Source organism: Hippocampus bargibanti, linkage group LG11, assembly GCF_051943395.1.
Source record: "Hippocampus bargibanti isolate YZ-2025 linkage group LG11, ASM5194339v1, whole genome shotgun sequence".
Lineage (NCBI taxonomy): Eukaryota > Metazoa > Chordata > Actinopteri > Syngnathiformes > Syngnathidae > Hippocampus > Hippocampus bargibanti.
In genome coordinates this window covers 19,483,313-19,496,094 of record NC_142744.1, presented here as the reverse complement: position 1 = coordinate 19,496,094, position 12,782 = coordinate 19,483,313, and the positions used below count along the sequence as shown (strand labels likewise).

Sequence of the window (12,782 nt, the reverse complement as noted above, 5' to 3'; positions counted from 1 at the left end):
TACCAGAGCGAATGGGGCAATCAGGGCCAGTCCTAGAACATAATCAGACAGGACAAAAAAGTAATCAGATTAGCTTCAGGGTGTAGTCTACTGCTCCCCCCAACCCGAGAGCAGGGACCTATCAAAGCATAGGTATGGCAGCGCCACCTCTCTACATGAGGGATATATTATATAGGGCCAGAGCTACCAGCACAACTTTAGTTCGCTGACGGAGCTTTTTGGATGAAGAGCGAAACGTCCAACACCTTCAAAGGAGTCCAGATGACGGCTGAAGAAACCTTTTCATCGAGTACTGGATAGTAACATTAAAATTGACCGTTTGCGGTGCATAAATCATATTATAAAGACACATTGTGGAAACGTGGCTTGATTAGGTGCAGTGACTTCTTTGGAGTCAGTCGTTTATTTGTTTGTTTTGTTGGTTACCAGGCGACTAGCGGAGTCTTGAGAAAATCATAAGAAATGAGGCTGCATTTGCAACATGTCTTCATGAAAGAAGCCTGTCCTAATTTCTGTGTTTTCTTCTCAGAAACGTCCTCCCAGCTTCTGCTACCTCCTGTCAGGTCAAGAGAGCTCAGTGGAACCAGTGGAAGAAGATCCGAGGGTGTCCCTGCTGCACCTTCCGCCAGCGGGGCAAACACTGCGTGATATACTACAAGTGAGGTGGTCAGTAAGATGAGAAATGAAGTTGTGCAATTATCCAAAACCTCAAACGTCTTTTTTTTTCTCCTTTTGTCCACTTGCAGAATGACCACAAAATATATTGTTGTAGTTTCATATCCACCGTTATTTACAAGAGGATACAGGTACTCTTTTTTTCTTTTTCACTTTGAATTCTAGTATTTGGCTTTGAAGGTGGGCCCCATCAAGCCTGAAAATGCACCAATTTTTGACTGTGCGTATTTTCTGGTCAAAACGTAGCTACATTCACAAAAATGGACGATGTTAAATTGCCTTTTTGCCTTTTACATCCACTTTGAGGATTTGTTTCATTGCTGTTTACAGCTTTAATTTTATTTTGAAGTGATAACTTGGTGATGTAAAGCCGAAAGGTTTACCAGAAGTGACTCAAACCGCCTTTTTTGACCGCTTATTTGCCCTCCTAACTGATAAGCTCAACCTCTGACCTTGAGAAAAGCGCTTGTATCGCCGCGCGTGATAATGCACGCGAGGCCGGGCCGTTCTTTGCTATTGATTGGCCAAACCTTTAAACTTTGACCAAGATGAGATAGCAAGCTCCGGGTGGACTTTGTGCACTGCGGCACCGATTAGATGTCTGGATGTGACATTGGCAAATTGCTGCTGTGTGTTCAATGGGATGAGTGAATCATCCCTTACAGTTGAAGGAATTGGACATAAATGAAGCCCAAATATGACTAAATATGTCTCGCTTGCATCTCTTTCTGCCCTTAGAGTTGCGATGTTGGTCAAGGTGAGGTTTGGCTGGTACTGACAGACCAGAGCCTGCAGGAAAGCTCTCCTGACCGGCCCTGCAGGCGAACGGTGCCCTTGCATGTGAATGCTTCTTGTGCACTGACTTCCCGTGTCCTGAAAGCTTTGAATGACCCTGCGATGTGCCAGTTGTCATTCACAGACGCCATCAAGGAACACGGTGATCTTTCATCTATTTTTCTTTGCACTGCTGAATATGAATAGTTTGTACATAATGAGGTTGTTCTTAGAAATGCCATATTTCCTCAAATCATCTGCACCCATTTCCAATTTAATGCCTGTACCTTTTTTTTCTTCTCCTTAAATACATTTTCTGCGTCCATTTCAAATAAAAGATATCAAAAATGGCCATGTAAAACACTCCCCATTCCCATGTGTAAATAATACCAAAACCATGAACAACGGGCTACGACATCTTCGCCGAAATCATGGCTCCCCAGCCACGGCCCATGTACCAGTACCACAGCCCATTTGGTTGCCCCGCAACAAAGAGACAGACTTGCTATTTGGGAGCATATTTACTCCATCCGCCATGGCATGAATGTGCGTGACTAACCTGTCGGAGTACTCCTTCGAACACAGCTTTGCTCGTTAAAATAAACAAAATTGGTCAATAAAGGAAAGAAGAAGCTGTTGTGCAGGACATGTCGTCAAGAACAAAGCAATGCAAAAAAATATGTTGATGCATTTGAACAAGTAGCACCCAAGTAATATCAAGTACATTAAAGCATGAAAACGCGCGTTGTGGGCATCCCATGGGTATGTTTTGGTGAACTCTGACGTTCTATTCCTTTTCAACACAAGCTTTGTTGATTGCTTTCATACTCTTTTCTTTTTATGTGAATATAGTTTTAACATGTATTTGTAACAATGAAGGGCTTCCTATCCACCTGGCGTGACAGTAAGTCACGGTCCTGCTTCCAGTTTACGAGATTACTATTTTAATATTTTCATTTTTTGAGCATTTCGTGCTGAACAAGGTAAATACAGAGTGAATTTTAGTTGCACAATCTATAGCTGTGTTCACCTGGCTACCATTTTTCTTTGTTTTTCTATTATGATGACGACCACAATTGGTCAGAACATTTCCATGTTCAATTTCCTGTGTGCAAACTCCACACAGGAAGCCCATAGCCCAGATTCAAACCCCTGACCTTTGCACTGTGAGGCGGACGTGCTGACCAATCAACCACTCTGCCGCACTAAAGTGAAACAATTTGCCCCCATTTCATGGTTGCATTTTATCATATGATGACCAAGGAGGCTTTATCTGTCTTTTTATCACTGATACAAAGGATCCTTCATTCAAATAATAAGTGTCGTGTCAAGTGAAATTGGCATTTAAGAAATTATATTTTGGGAGAAAAAGAAACGGTGGAACAAGTTAGCAATACATGAACATGGTCTCATGCTCATCTTGAATAGAATGCTGGCAACTAGTTTACAACGCTTGGAAACTTAAACTTATCTGAGAGGTAACCAGCTTCTTGCTGTTTTGCTTAGCAACAACAAATGGGCTCAGTGGTTCTCCTTTCAGAAATGAGTGTTTCTAAGCCGACTGAAATTACACTTAATATTCTTATTTTTTCCTTGGGGGTAATTTTACTCAGCCCGTTTTTTTAGTTCAGTGCTTGTAAATGTTAAAACTCTGTAGCTGCTTTAACATGTTCTTTTAATTACAGTATGTGAAAAACATTGCATAGCGTGCATTAATTTTGCAATAAATCTGTGATTCTGTATTTTCCGGTGTATAAGGCGCACCGGAGTATAAGGTGCACCCCCAATGAACGGTGTATTTTCAAACCTTTTCCATATATAAGGCGCACTGGAGTATAAGGTGCACCTTTTACTGTTGGAAATGGAGTCAGTGGATGCTGACAGTAGTTGTGAGACCTGTTGTGGCTCAATATTACTTCATATATAAGTTGCACCTGCGTATACAAAAAAGGGTGATCTTTTGAAGAAAATGAGGGCTTTCGTGTGTGCCTTACACACCGGAAAATATGGTACATTTTTGTTTGTTTAAATGATGTCCAGGTACTTCCTCGGGACTGAATAAAGTTTAAACAATGTGAACATTTATTTTCTTATAAAGCATGCCCCCCTTTCAATTTAATATCTTATGTTGTTCTTCATCAGATTTTACAGTAAGGCTATCTTAAATTGCTATCACGGAAAAACTATTTACACTCCCATTCATGCCAGATTGGGTGTCTTCAGTGAACCGAACACGCATATTTTTGGAATGTAGGAGGAAGCCAGAGTAGAAAAACGCACAAAAGCACGCGGAGAATATACACACTACACATCGGAAGGCTCAGATTCAAAACAAGTCTGCCAAAATTAAAAACATGATAGTAAATGGATTCTCTTGGCAAGATACTTTTTTTTATGGTGAATTTATGATTTTTTTTCTTGTTTTGATTTCAGTAGATATGTAAAAGTCTACCTTATGAAGTGGCCTTCAAGTTTATACAGAAATATAGCATTTGAGCTTGTAACACATGTATTGTTGTTATTTAATGCATGTAGGTGTCCTGTTGTGCGTGGAGCATTCCATCATTGAAGTGGTGGACTCTGTCGACTCTCGCTTGACGCAGGAGACCCCGGCCCAACCTGCGAGACTGGATCCACTCCATGTAGAGGTCACGCCCAACTCGTTGTGCACTTTCACAGGTCAGTCTCACCCACCCAGCACTATCAAGGTACCTATCTCAAGGCAAAAAGAATACCGGTCAGTCAAGGTCTTTGAGTTTGAGTCGGTAAAAAAAAAAAAAAACTTCAAATGTTCCTTTTTCAGCACTGTGTCCTCCCTTCAGGGACCAACACACGCTTTTAATTGCATCCATTTTTCAACACGCATCTTCCTTAACGTCATTTAAATGTTTGCTCGAAAAGAACGCCAACATGTTTAATTTACCTCTGCAGCGTGACGGACAGGCCATCAGTGAAAAGTGTTTGTTTTCTTTGATTCCTTCCAACTGTGTAAATGTGGCTGAAAACAGAAAAAAAAATCTTAAAATCGGATAATAATCTGCATCTGTCGATTTATGCGTGTCACAGTGGAGGAGCAAAGTGCACACCCGCGACCCCTCCGCTTCTTCTGTCCGCACATGTTTGCTCAGGTGGCTGTGAAAATAAATACAACATTATCTTTTGCGCTCAAGTGTGACTTGTATCTAGTGGAAATGATGAGTGGAGAAAGGGCTCGGGCCCAGAATGTGCTAGAACTTATCAATTCCTTATTTAAGGCAGCATACTTGTGTTGTTTTTGTGTGTGGGGAGTCGTCAGATGTGTTTCTGCTTTGTCTCATTGCCATCTCGGATTTGAATAAGAATCCAAAAGTAGTCAAGCAGCGCACCCATTTTTCTGGCGAATCTTCAAACAAATCAAAATTTGATGCCATGCTCCAGCTGCATGAGATGGCAAAACTTTTGCTGTGATAATTTTACAAATTTGTGTCAAGTCAAAGTCAGCTTTATTGTCAAATATGCTAATATGCATGACATACAGCACAGATGAAATTACTGTCCTCTCGGACCCACCGTGCAAGGCACTTATAATGACTTTAACAACCATAATAAACATGATGTCATCCATTTGCGAAAGATTCTTGCTTTCTTCTGAGGCTCCTTTGGGCAAATCCTTTGCAGCAAAATGGCAGTCTTCCTTATCGATTTTAGCTATAGGTCTCCTCAACTTGGTTGTGCATCCAGTTTTGATATTACACCCAATTTTGGGTGGCCCAGCTAAACTGGTGTCAGGGCTAATTTTTTCAACCTTTCTGAGAATCCTCAAAAATTAGATTTTCATTTATTGCATTGGGGCAAGTTCCTTTGCGGAGATTCAACAGATAATTATGAGACTAAGAATTCGGCAAACTAAAACGGTTGACTTGTTTAATTTCAATACGTTAACACATCAACCAATACCGATTGTTGTAACACGCATGCGGATTTGCATTTTATCTTCCCAGGTGTGATTGTTGGTGTAGATGAGAATGCATCTTACTCCTTGCCCGGGTGCAGCCAATGCGGAAGCCATGAATTACGACCGATACCTTCACCAGGGTACATTTTCAAGATGAGGGACCGGCCCTGCGGCTGCTATTGTTAACATGTTTTTTTTGTCACAGTTGGAATCTCCACTGTGTCTCTTGCAAGTCAATGATAGAAAAGCCAATTACCAAAGTGCAAATGGAGGTCTTCCTGAGTTCTGCTTCTGTCCAAAATTGCACCATAAAGGTTAAGGTGAGTGTGCTTAATGTATTGACTGAATTTAAGCAAATGCCTACAAATGGTACAGTTTCACGACAGATAAAACAACATACCTCAAAAGTCAGACAAGCCTCACCAGCTCTGCATGTGACGTCAGCAGAAACTCATATCGCCCAAACGTTAAACTTTGAACCCATTTGAACTGTGGCCAACCAATGCAAGTAAAGATTATTCAGTTTGCTGTAATTGAGCATCTCGACATTAAAACATGTAGTATTCACAAAGGGTGTTATTTTCTTGACCTTTTTTGACAGACAGACTTGAAAAACTAAAGATTTGAGGAATACCTACAAAAGTCTGATTTTTTTTTTTTTTAATCTCTGAAGGTATTCCACGACAGCGTGGCGGTCCGTTAGACTTTCATTTATCAATCCATCCATTTTCTGATTTGCTTATCATCACAAGGATTGTGAGGTGTGATGAAGCACATCTTCACTGTCTTCGGGCAGTAGACCCTGAATTGGTTGGGCTGATCGCAGGGCACAAATAGAAGAAAAACTGCCTCCCCTCACATTCACACCGACGGACAATTTAGTTGAGTGCCATGCATGTTTTGGGAATGTGGGAGGAACCCGTAGCACCCGGGGAAAACCCACACGGGCACTAGGAGTACATGCAACCTCCACATGGAGGGCGGAGCCAGAATTGAACCATTTACTGCTGCACTGTGAGGCCAACACGGTAACCAGTCCACACTAGGCCATGACTTTCATTAATGCATTCTTTCATAAATTTAATTTAATTTCAAGTATCAAGATATTTTCTAGAAGACTCAAATGCGCACACACACTAATGCACGCACTTGCGTGTGTGTGTGTGTGTGTGTGTGTGCGTGCGTGCGTGTGTGCGCGCGTGTGTGTGTGTGCGTGCATGTGCGCGTGTGTGTGATAGATTCTGTGGAAAACAATGCAAACATGTTTTCAAGTGTTTATATAGGTGTAAATACAGTATCTTGTTGTTGCGTAACGTTGTAATCAGTCATGCAAAGCAATAAAGTCCTCATTTTTCTCTCTGCTGATACGCACTATATGTTATTTACACTCGGGGTCAATGTGTCGCTCAGCATCTGGTGCACATTAGTGGTGAATCATGAGTTTTAATTTGGGGTCTTAAGAGGATTATTAGCAATAATAATGTTAACACACCGTCATTTTTTTCCCTCTCTCACCACGACACAGCTGCAGTATCATACGATCATGTCCCTTCTTGACACGGCCGTGCTGGAGCGTGCAGCGGTAGGTTTACTTTTTTTTTAATCACAGTATACTGTACTCACTTTGTTACATAAGACTGGGCTGAGGCGGGCCGCATTGATGTTCTTTTAAAGTCAAATACCGATAAAACTGATCTAATCCCCCAGTTGTTATTGTCCACTTGAGATATATGCAGATTTTCAACACCATTGTTCTGTAATTGATAGAATCTCTTTGGAATGTAGTGTGACAAAATATTAATTTTGGGCTGAGATACGGATTTGTATTTATTTATTTTCCTGTGGCTTATCTATGAAACAGCTAATTGGTGTACTGCTTAGGTAGACGGATAGACGCACAGGCGCTTCTTGGGAAGACCTTAATGAATCCATTTTTTCAAATAACACTTTGCCAGAAGATATTAGACTTGTTTATAAAACAGATGAAATAATAAACAAACCGCAAACTATGCTCCCAAGCAATTGAAATGCTTATAAGCCTCATCAAATATTGCTTTACCCTCACAGCTCAGTGCACAGTCGACAATACCTGTACGTCACGGTGACAATTGTGATGATTCACAATGTACACACAATACCTGTTTGCGCACGGCAATAATTATGATGATAATTTACTGTAACTGCAGATCAGGTTAATGTAATGAACATGTGACTGCACAGCAAAGCTCAAGAGTTATTATCGATGGCTGCGACACTCCTGGGATTGTAAGAAAGTCTGCTGACTTTGTGACCAATGTTCCCTCTAAGCTGCGCGCGTGCGCAATCGCGCACCGCTTGCACATACTCAACGCACAAGAACATCTATGCAGCGCACATTTATAATGTAACTCAATGGGTGACAGGTGTCCAGCCAATAAGGCTGTACAGTTCGCGTACGCTACGCAGCCATTCGGAGCAGAACAGCGCAAATGTGCCCTGCCCATACGCGCCGTGATACTGGCGTGGTACTGGTGTGTGGCCACAGCGTACACATCTGATGTTGCTCACAGTGGTCCTCAGTGTGCTCAGGGAGCTTGTGTGTCTGCTCAGACACATGAAAAATTAGAGGGAACATTGTTTGCCAAAGTTCCACTGAACCCAATGAAAAGGCAAATGTGTTTTTTCCCCTTTTATAGTTTACTGAAGATGCACATTTATGTGTGAAACTCGCTGGATTCACACATTACGAACGGAAACTGGCAATTATGAATACATTTAACAATGTACCGCTAAGATGTGGTGATGGATTATGCTAGTAGTCTTCATTTGGCAAATCTTTCATGACCTGAAGCAGACACGGTGATACATTACAGTATTTATTAAACCAATTGAACAGATGCTATAGTGCCGGCGAAAGCAACTGCACCCAATATTTTGTCACAGAAGCATGACTTTTGGAGGATTTTGACAGAAATCAGGAAGTGTGTGTGTGTGTGTGTGTGTGTGTGTGTGTGTGTGTGTGTGTGTGTGTGTGTGTGTGTGTGTGTGTGTGTGTGTGTGTGTGTGTGTGTGTGTGTGTGTGTGTGTGTGTGTGTGTGTGTGTGTGTGTGTGTGTGTGTGTGTGTGTGTGTGCGTGCGTGCGTGCGTGCGTGCGTGCGTGCGTGCGTGCGTGTGACTGTGCGTATGTATGTACTTATGCGTGTATGTAAATTCATTTTCCCATCACTAATGGAGAAGAGATTCCACAAAAATCTGCAAATAGGTGAATTTACTCATGGCAAACTGCAAATGTAGAATCAACTATGTCTACACTGTCGAGATATTTTGAACAGGGGTATTTACCAACTGCAGCTTTGGAGGCAAGGCATTTATGTCTATGGTTTTTTTTTTTTGGTTTCCCAGTGCAATTGACATCAATGACCTGAGATCATTACAACTGTGAATGTGTAATACTAAACATTTATTGTGTGTGTGTGTGTTGTGGTTTCAGTGTTCAGAATATGATGTGTCCACTGTGCTGGGGAAAGAAGTGGGCCCCCTCACTCTTTATGTTCGCGCAGTCTCCAGGAGACCTTCACTGTGGATCAGCCTGGAAGAGATCTGTCTCTGAGGCTTTTTTTCTCAACTTACCCCCCTTTTTAGGGCCTCTTGGTGAGTGCACGAGGGGAGCACTCTGCAGCAGGAAAATAAGGTGGTGTTGGTGTGGCGTAGCGGTTGACTGGCCCTATGTGGACCAATGGTATGAGTCCTGTCATAACCGCCCACGTGTTCTATCACTTCACTTGTGGCACATTTATTTAAAAAATGCGTGTGTGCATATATACTGTATATATAAAATAAAGTTGCGTTACTGTCGACATTTGATTTCATCACAGCCCACTGTACACCTTTACTGTTGTTTTTGTTTATTGTAGCATCCATAAACAAAAAAATATCATACAAACTATAGAAAAAAGATCATGCTCTGGCTCTCATACAAAGTCTGGAATTATAAAATGTGTACCATGGCAGGTATGTATGACATAGTGTAAATGCAGTGGTAAAATAATTTAATAATACAAAGGGAGAGAAAAACGAGTCTCACAAAAATATGGCAGCAACATCATATGTTTTCCAGTGCCATTATGGTAAGCTTAAAATACATCTGGTACAGATGGTAAACAACGCATTGTCTCTGAGGTATGTCTTCAAAAAAAAGTTCATTCGAAATAAGAGAGGGCTCAAGGAGACACGTGGAGGCGTCACCCGGTCACCGAGCCTCCGTGCTGACGTTCCCCCCGTAGGAGGCCCCGGGCATCTGCTTGAAGAACTCTCGAAGGCCACCGAGCTCCCTGGTGAGCTGCTCGATGGTTTTGTGCAGTCTGTCATTCTCGGAGCTCAACTCGATCAGCTTCTGTTGCATCTCGAAATTGCGCATCTTGGCCTTGTCCCTGCTCTTCCGCACGGCGATGTTATTCCTCTCGCGCCGTTGTCGGTACTCCATGCTGAACCTGTCCACCGCCTTCTTCGTCTTTTCACGGACGGACTTGCGCGGCGAGCCCTTGGCCGAGACGGGCTCCGGCGTGGTGGGCGGCGTCGGCTGCCCAGTGGGGAGGCTGACCGAAGTCTGCGCGCAGGTTTCGATTTGACACGGCAACGAAGACGACATATCGCTGTCGCTCCAGTCGGACTCTTGCTTGATGGGCGCCCCGAAAGGACCCTTGTTGAGCAGCGCCGAGTCCGATTTCCGCTCAAAGCCGTACGGGACCGCGCAGCCGGGCAGCACTGAGCCCTGTGTGGCGTACAGCTCCGCCTTCTCCTGCTTGACCGTGTTGAAAAGGTCGAGAAAGAGCTCGTCGTTGCACAGCTCCAAGTTAGGCACGGACGTCATGGACTCGATGTACTGGCTGAAGTCAATGGCGCTTTCGTCGTCGTACATGGCCGGGGCGGTGAGCTCCGCCATGGTAGCCCCCTCCTCCGCCCGGATGGCCGGCTTGCACGGGCCCAAAGGCGGACCCCCCAGCTTCGCGCTCTCGTAGAAGTTAGCGGGCTCCATCGCCCAACTCATGTTGCATGGTGGAGACACGCCGTGAGGGTCAAAGTTGTATATGTCACACATGAACTCTGCTGGCTTGTCCACGCGGGGCGGGTAAGTGTGGTGCTGGTCCGAGTTCACTTCCTGATCCTCAATCACTGCTGTCAGAGCGCTTTTTTGACGCCTTGTCAAGTTGAGGCTTCTGACTCGTCGCTAACTTTGGCGCACTGTTTTGTATCGTTTCGCACCGACGTCACGCACACCCTCCCTCCAGCGGGCCAGTCAGGTTGGGAGCGGGGTCACATGATCTCTGGTAACTTCCCATTTGTAGGGAACAGGGGGCGCGCCTGTCTTTTTTTTTACTACGACTTCGCGAAGCGCTCTGAAATGTTTACATCCTGCTGCAAAGTTTCGGAACACGCAGAATCCTGGCCCCAAGACAGCTGGACAGTTGGTATCCATCTAAATACGAGGGTGGTGTGCTGCTGCTGCTGCTGGTGCTGCCAAAAACAGCCCACTCTCTCCCCCTTCGCAGTGGAGAAATTTGCATTTCACAGCAGCAAAGTTTAGAAAGTAAGAGAAAAGAAGTACAAAAACACATACAGTACAGGAGCCACTGTAAAAATAGCCACTCTTGAAGTCAAAAACTCATTAATAATGTGATACAACACAAAATGCAAAGACAGCCATTCAATCTTAAGCACTTTCTGCACCCTCTTTGTTACATGAAGCAGTTCGAGATGAAAGAGAAGATCAAAGCGCCAGTGGAACAGAGACGTCATTGTGGAATGTGCATCTTCTACAAGCTAAATGTTGAAAACATACACGAAGCCGAAGCATTCATTGACGAAAAGAGATTGTCTCACACCTCCTGGCCCACGTAAATCCGCTTCAATTCCAAGCCGCGACAGTTCCACATACGCATCGGTGCTCTGCACTGATGCTCCTTTCTTCTCATCGCAGGCTCCTGAAGCCATGCATCCATCCAGGCGCAGACAGTCCCAACAGCACCAACTTTTCCGTACAACAAAGTGGGGCTGTGAAAATGCTGCCCATTACAGATGCAAAAAAGCAGAATCGCACCAGAGCTGTCCAGCGATGACAGGCAAATGGCACTGACATTCCTCCCAAATCAAAAACAGTGCTGGCATATTCATGCTGCCGAAAAGACACAACCGCTCAGCAGCGTATCCTCTTGATGAATGTCGGGGCCAAAAATGCTGAAAAACAATCTATATCCGTTCCACACGACACACACCAACTCAAAGTGACAAAACAAAACACAAAACAACACAAAAACAACAAAACAAGTAAGGCTCGTGAGAGCACTAACTGACAGCTGCCTTCTCGGGTGCCATCTTGGAGATGCATTTATCATTGTAAATAACTAACTACTGTACCTGTAGTTTAAAGTAACCATTGGTTACCACATTATCCAAAGCAGGAAACAAATGTCCTGATTCGATTGTGAAATCTTATTTCATTTTAGCGAATCGACATATGACGAGTTGGGTGGGTTAATTGTGATTATGCTCTGATCAGATTTTTGGAGTGGAGGGAGACAAACCGACCATAACAAAATAATATATACGTATTACATTAGATAACCTTTACATTTAAGGACATAACATACTATAATAAACCATTCATTTAGGCAAATGATGCAGATTGAGTTACAAAACAGTAACTGAACGACAGAAATGTGCAAACAGTCGACAAATTATCGTGTGGTGTACTCCGAATGACCAACGAAGCACACCGATCAAGCACCTTTCAATCGTCTCATCTTCGTCGTATCAAGTCGGACCTCCGAGAGGCAGCATGGTGCCAATTATCAAATCAGAATAGGCTTGATTGTAGATTACTGTTAACTTCTTGATGTTATTCTTCTATTTCTTCAGTCTATTTATCATCATATTAATGATGCATAATTATATTTCAAGGAGTCTAGCACTTCCTTTGCTGCAGCATACATATTTTTTTTATCCGACCCCTTGTAGGCCAATATCATAAAACATTTATGACACACAGCATGTGCGACAATAAGTGAGTATGCTTCATTGTGTCAACCGAAATGCGCAGTGTCGTATGTCAGGAAGTCCCAGTAATCAGAGGTTTCAAGGACTGGAATAATTTCGACCCAAGCACAACGTTTGTGAACATAAAAAAATAATAACTTCGAAATTGCGCCCCTTCGCGGTCAATGTGCACTGTTGCAGGGTTCATGTCGACATAAAGAAAAATAAGAGAACGCATTTAAACGTCTTAATTGTAACCTGTGTCAAATGAGTTTCTAAATATGTATTTTTTTAATTATACAATTAATTGCTTAAAATTATAAGAAAACAAGAAATGGAAAATATTTCTACAACTGGACGTGATTTTGATATTGTAAACGGGAAAGTT

At 43.0% G+C, this 12,782-nt stretch overlaps 2 protein-coding genes and 1 long non-coding RNA gene across 4 annotated transcripts in view; 1 reads left to right on the top strand and 2 right to left on the bottom strand.

Annotated features, from left to right (window-relative positions):
- The window catches only part of spidr (scaffold protein involved in DNA repair), a 55,987-nt gene extending 46,756 nt beyond the window's left edge, over positions 1-9,231 (top strand). For both annotated transcript variants that reach the window (XM_089007680.1, XM_089007679.1), the window contains exons 13-20: positions 530-658; positions 747-806; positions 1,414-1,612; positions 3,985-4,128; positions 5,430-5,523; positions 5,589-5,703; positions 6,909-6,965; positions 8,853-9,231. In XM_089007680.1, the coding sequence (XP_088863806.1) occupies positions 530-658; positions 747-806; positions 1,414-1,612; positions 3,985-4,128; positions 5,430-5,523; positions 5,589-5,703; positions 6,909-6,965; positions 8,853-8,972 (918 nt within the window). In that variant the 3' untranslated portion in view covers positions 8,973-9,231. The remainder of the gene's footprint in view (positions 1-529; positions 659-746; positions 807-1,413; positions 1,613-3,984; positions 4,129-5,429; positions 5,524-5,588; positions 5,704-6,908; positions 6,966-8,852) is intronic.
- LOC148891874 (uncharacterized) lies at positions 3,984-5,420 on the bottom strand. The gene is made up of 2 exons (XR_016116393.1): positions 4,373-5,420; positions 3,984-4,161 (listed from the first exon to the last, which is right to left on the bottom strand). It is a non-coding gene; the product is annotated as an uncharacterized LOC148891874 (long non-coding RNA).
- A 15-nt stretch (positions 9,232-9,246) lies between the features above and the next one.
- Positions 9,247-10,592, bottom strand: cebpd (CCAAT enhancer binding protein delta). Its single transcript, XM_089007681.1, has one exon. It carries the CDS (start codon positions 10,458-10,460, stop codon positions 9,612-9,614), a length of 849 nt encoding a protein of 282 aa, XP_088863807.1. The 5' UTR covers positions 10,461-10,592; the 3' UTR covers positions 9,247-9,611.
- Between the last annotated feature and the right edge of the window lie 2,190 nt (positions 10,593-12,782).